Raw genomic sequence first — 6,389 nt, 5'->3', positions numbered from 1 at the left:
CCAGGTTCTAATGACTTCACTGACATTCACTGATTTATAATTTCAGACTTCAGAGTTGATGCCTGATCGTCAGACTTCGGAGTTGAAGCTTAAACTTCAGACTTAAGAGTTGAAACTTCCGATTTCAGATGATAATAAGTAAATTCCAAAATTGAAATTGCTTTGTTTGGCGACACTGCGTTAGCTCGGCCCTAGGGGAGGGGAAATGGGAGGACGGGAGAGGGTAGAGAAAAGAGGGCTAAAAATTCTGCACAGTTACATGTTGATTTTCGAACGAACGTTGCGCGAGAAGTTATAACTCGTGTAACTTGCATTAAAAATCGAAGAGTCGTATCACGAAAAATCACCAGGTCACGCACGATTTCCAAGAATCGTAAAATAACTCAAAAGAAACCGATAAAAAATGCTCCCCCTAAATTGTGCATTCATGGCGTCACAACATTTCAAAGAAGTAATTAGGTCACACTCATTTCCAAGAATCGCCTGACCAAAGACTGACAAACAACATTATTCAGACAACTCCCTCACCTCGCCTCAACTCCCGAATACATGGAATCGTTTGTTGAAGATCTTAAAAAGGAACTCCGATGTTCCCTGTGTAATGATACTTTCACTGAACCAAAGATCTTGTCTTGTTTCCACACATTTTGTAAGCCTTGCGTCAAACGACACGCCGAGCAAGTCCACCAAATCAACATCTTCAAGTGTCCTCGATGCAAATCACATACCTCTCTACCAGAACTAAGCAGCGTCGATGATCTACAGCCAAGTCTAATACATTCAAGAATCTTGAAGGGTCTGACGTTGGTAGAAGGAGAAAAGGCTTGTTCTGCTTCTGAGAGTCATTCGTCAGCTTCTTGGTATTGTTTTGATTGTGATCATTCACTGTGTCAAGAATGCGAGAAGAGCCATTCGTTCTTCATTAAAGATCCGCACAAGGTCATTCGTTTGGCTGATTTGAAGAAAGAAGATATTCAGTTCCTAATAACAAGAGAAAATCCGTGTACAAGTCACCCTCATTACAGGCTAGAGTTCTTCTGTGAAGATTGTGAAGCAATAATTTGCAGGACATGCTTGATAGATCACAGGGATCATAATACAATGTCATTAGACAAGTTTGCTTTGATCAAGAAAGATGAATTGTCAAAGCATCTGCAAGTGCTAGAGCAGTTGAGATTAGATGACAAGGAAAAGCAACAACAAGAAAAGATTGCTAACACAATCAAACAACAAGGAGAAAAAGCAAAAAAAGAAGTCAAAGACAAAACCAAGAAGATCATCCAAATACTACAAGACAATGAACGAGAATTGTTGAGACAAATTGATGAGGAGTTGGACACAGCCACAACAAACTTGAATATAATTCATCATATTCCAGCCGTCAAGGAATACATCAAGAATGTGATGGAAAGAGGACTGGCAAGTGAAATGATGAACATTCAAGAGACACAATGCTCTCAGAAATTCATCTTCAACCATATTCCACCATACTCTAGAATAAAATACATTGCTAATAAAGAGCTGATGCGACAAGTGAATTCAGGGCTGGGAGAAATACACACTTTAGAAACAGACCACACGAAGAGCACTATTCAGGTGAAATCTGGGACGGAAGCTTTAAAGAAAGAAAAGCTGATAGTGACGACTAAAACCTTGGCAGGAGAAGTCAATCATGATCCAAGGGATGTTATAGACGTTCAAATCAAGCCTGAAGAAAATGTGAAAATAGAAAAGAAATATGTGAGAACTGATGGTAAAGTAGAAGTTGAATTCATGGCTAAAGTAGCTGGTCAGTTGACAGCAGAGGTTCAAGTGAATGAGAATCATGTATCTAACAGTCCACTAGTGGTGAATGTCAAGGCACAACAGATGAGAACAACAGGACAGTTTAATGTGAAAGGTGTAAATATATATTCTAGCTATGTGGGAGGTATGGCAGTAAACAGAGACAATAGCAGGATCGCTGTTTCAAATGTTTCTTCTCACTGTGTCCATGTATTCACCACTGATGGAGATCTCTTACTGACGTATGTTACTCGAGGTAGAGCACAGGGATACTTGGATGGTCCTGAAGGTTTAGCATTTCTGAATGATACAGATTTAGTCATAGCAGACTGGGGTAATCATAGAATATGTATAGTGAACACTACAACAGGAACATTGGTAAAAACCTTTGGTAACCAAGGTAACGGTAATGGACTGTTTTGTCATCCATGGGGGGTACACGTTGATGACGATGGTAACATCATTGTGTGTGATGGTGATAATCGTCGTGTTCAAGTCTTCACAAGAGACGGTGACTATCAATATCAGTTTGGTTTGACAACACAGGACAAGTTTGATTCATATGATGTAATAACGCATGATGGACTGTTTTACGTCAGTGATACTAATAATCGCGTTATTCATGTATTTGTGAAGAAAGGTAACGTACCGACTAGAAAATCGACGATTGGTGCTAAAGGTATTGCTGATGCTCAGCTGAATGGACCATGGGGCCTGGCTATTGATAATGACCATCATTTACTGGTGTGTGATTTTGGTAATAACCGCGTACAAAAATTCACATTAGATGGTCGTTTTATAGGAAGGACTTGTGACGTAATCAAGAACCCTACATATATAATTGTTTTAAAGGATGGTCAGTTATTAGTTAGTACGTATGGTTCTGGTGTCTGGTATATAAAGTAGAATTGGCTAATAATTTTCAATATTTGATCGATATGACATATTGAATGATATCCCAGGGTTTGACATGTGCTAAAATATTACCATTCACAGTTTATACATTTTTAAATATCTGTTTTTATTCTTTTTTACTTTTGTTTCCGTTTAGTTTCTTTTGTCTCCTTTCACTGCTTCACTTTTCTGTTATTGCTGTTTTGTCCTTTTCGTTTTCTTTTTTTTTTTTGTTTTGTTTTGTTTTGTTTTGTTTTTGTTTTTGTTTTTGTTTTTTGTTTTGCCTTTTCTTCAGTTTAGTTTCTTAATCGAATACAGTAAAAACGTTGTTATAGAAATGGTACTTAAATCAAATTTAGGCTAACAAGGTTCTTAAAATAGGTTTTCGTATTTCCATATGAATTTCATTGAAATATTTTATAAATACAATCTCATAATACAATATAAGTAATTTATATTCATATTTGTACTCTGTACTCTTAGTAGTACATTATTTGAATGGCTAACACAATAGACATCAACACAGTATTTTGGCTTGAAAGCAAAAAAAAAATGTCATATAAAGTTATAGTTACAGCTAGTTTAAATATAATCAGATGATGATCTTGATTCAGTTTCTCTACCAATGTCATATACACTTTTACAGTAACTCCACTGATAAGAACCTAACTTGAAATTTTAGCTGTAATAGGTTCTTATGTGGAGGGGATTTAAAATGAAAATTTTAGCCTAACAGGTTCTTAAAACCCAGGTTCTTATGCGCGGGTTTTTACTCTTCATATACTTATCTCAATAAAGTTAGTCACTTGAAAAGCTATAAAGCTGAGGCCCACAGGGATTATGGGTAGATTCATTTTACACGTTCAACCGCTTAATAACTGTTCATGGACTTTTACCGGTTACAGTCTCACCTCTTCTGAGCATCATCGAGCTGCAGTTTGTATTAAAAAAAGCTTTGTATATATATATGCTTCCTTGATATGAAAAGTTTCCCATGATGCTCAGTGATCTCAGCTTTCTAGGTTTTTGGTGACTAACTTTATTGAAATAAGTGTAAAAGTAACTTCTAATACCCTGCTCTAACTGAGAACTTGGAGGATAGGAGAAAAAAGATTATATATAACCTTTCACGATAAAGCGGCTCGTATTTATTTCAGATCTTCCATTTCTATCCGCTAATGTTGTTTTGGAAAGATTTTAAAAACAAGAAATGGCAGCTTTATCGTATAGAAGATTAGAGCTTCGAATTTTTATCGATAGGTGTATAGACAGCCTTTTTACGAATAGCTATATAAGTTTAGTAAAGACTTACATAGTTATAACACATTATAAAATAACTGCTCTAAATCTCGCGTTCTGATTGGTTGGGAGCTCGTGCTTTATGAGAGCACATTGCACGCGCGCGCACTTTCCGTTGCGTCATTTCTATTTATTATTGTTTTTTGTATTTTATAAAAGAAATAAAAAACTTGCTTGCTGTGCTGTGTGCAGTCATAAAGCACTTGGGGATTGGCAAAGCACTCGAGAAGTGTCCAGAAGCACTCCGCTACGCGTCGTGCTTCTCCTAACACTTCTCATTTGCATCACTCCTATCTCAAATAACGGTTATTGTAATTCGAATTTTATAAAAGAAATTATAAACTTGCTGTGTTGTATGGAGATATAAAGCACTTGGGGATTGGCAGAACACTCGAGAAGTGTCGAGAAGTGTCTCCATCCTAAAATTTCTCTCGTGTTTTGCCAACACCCGCGTACTTTCTAACTGCACACAGCACGCATGCGCGTTCTCTATTTTTTCATTCATTTATAATACATTTGATAATGTTACTAAATGATAAATTTGATAATATTACTATTAATTGTATATCAATGGACGGGAGACTGAGAATAAGTTTTACGTAAAACCGCAGACCGGGAGTAATGCATGCTCAATACATGTGCTCCAGCGACGTGGACAATCTGGTACCCAGACCCTTTATTTCTTACTGCGCATGCATAAAGGCTCTGGGTACGAGATTTCGACGTGAATAGAATATTTAGTATTTTCCTGAGTGTTTCTGCTCAGTGGTCCGCTTCCCGTTAAAACTTAGACAAAAGGGGTTTTTGCTGTCCTTGAAAATATTGTAAAGCTTCTTGAAAAGTCCTTGGAAAAAGTTAGAGAATACATGTGTGCAGCCTGCTTGTAGCCCATCCATTTCCTAATACCATATTTACTGAATTTCTGTTAGTTCGTTCAAAAGAAAGTTTAACGAACCTTTTTTTATATCTATTTATAGTATTATTATTCTCTAGTTTAGGAGTCAATTTTTTTGTTTTATCTGAAGCAACTTGCATCGATCTTTCCTTGATTCATTCGCTATAAATAATCCGAAGGCACAGCTTTATGCAAATGTGAGAATGCTCGGTGCTAGACATTATCCCAGATCGAACAGTGGGATTCCATGCCCTGATATAAATAGCTGATTCAACCCTTTATTGAACAAGAAGTTTGTAAGTGTTAGTATACGAGTTCAAAACCATATCGAGCTCTTAACATGTGATAACCTCTGTGTATCATTTGGTCACATTGCTACGATTGGTTTATTATCTTAACAGTAAAACGTTACGGGTAAAAATTATCAGTTTTATTCAGCATCTAAATTGTGAGAAAATGACAACATTTACTCAACCCTATTGTTCGCTTTTAAACCACAATTTCTCAACTGCAAGTGGCTCCCAGGCTAAATTTGTTCTTTAATCTGGTTTTCATGATGATAATTGTATCATATTATCCTCAAATACTTCAATCGTTTGTACTTTCAAAAAAATCCAAGTGCCCTTTATGGGCGGTGCCCGGTGGTGTCATCATTCCCTTGCACCTAGCCGTGCGTTCTGGCGTTTTTCTCTTTGCAATAGACCTTTATACCGATACGGCGACCATCTTGAATCCCATCGTTTTAGTTAAGACATGGGATGCTGTAGGGGGTAAATATTGGAAAAACCTTAAGCTTTTCAATGAGAAGTACATCTAAGAACCAAGTGAATTTGCTGGTAGTTGGAACAATATGCGAAACACCAAGACTTCAAATTATTTGAAAACATAACCACGCCACTCTATATTTTATAAATGTTCTACGTGCTTGCCCCCTGGCATCCCATAATTCAAGATGGTCGCCGTATCATTATAAATGGTTTTTTCTTTCGGGCTTTCATCACCTTTAGCGTGCGGTATTACTGCACAGAGCATGGGAAAAGCTGTAGGTAATAGACTCTTAAAGCTTCGGTTTAATGTTTACCAATTTCCGACGACATGCCATTCCCTTCAGAATAAGTTTCTTTGTTTCAGTCGTAACCATATTCATGTGTCTTCTCGTGCACAACCGTCAAAAAAGAAGTGATACTTTAAGGAAAGTCACGTGTCTGAAAAAAATAATTATGTGCAAGCCGAATGTCTATTGAATAGAAGAAACCTTCCCGCATTTCATTCTTTCATTTCCATTTTCTTTCAGATCACTGGTCGCTCTTTCTCATTCTCTCCCTTCTACTTTTCAAACCCGCACCACTGTACATCCTAGACGAGGTAGACGCAGCCCTCGATCTCTCACACACTCAGAACATCGGTCAAATGGTGAAATCCCACTTCAAACATTCCCAGTTCATCGTAGTCTCACTCAAAGACGGCATGTTCAACAATGCCAACGTTCTCTTCAAGACCAAGTTCGTTGATGGCG

At 37.3% G+C, this 6,389-nt stretch overlaps 1 protein-coding gene across 1 annotated transcript; it reads left to right on the top strand.

The window, feature by feature from the left end:
• The first annotated feature begins 511 nt into the window (after positions 1-511).
• Positions 512-2,880, top strand: LOC148907237 (E3 ubiquitin-protein ligase TRIM45-like). Its single transcript, XM_089037079.1, has one exon. The coding sequence runs from the start codon at positions 550-552 to the stop codon at positions 2,689-2,691; it is 2,142 nt and encodes a 713-aa protein (XP_088893205.1). The 5' UTR covers positions 512-549; the 3' UTR covers positions 2,692-2,880.
• The last annotated feature ends 3,509 nt before the right edge of the window (positions 2,881-6,389 follow it).

Source organism: Actinia tenebrosa, unplaced genomic scaffold (genome assembly GCF_029948245.1).
Source record: "Actinia tenebrosa isolate PJP-AT-01 unplaced genomic scaffold, QUT_ActTen_1.0 PGA_scaffold4__44_contigs__length_22323623, whole genome shotgun sequence".
Classification (NCBI taxonomy): Eukaryota; Metazoa; Cnidaria; class Anthozoa; order Actiniaria; family Actiniidae; genus Actinia; species Actinia tenebrosa.
This window is presented reverse-complemented; position numbering and strand designations above follow the sequence as displayed.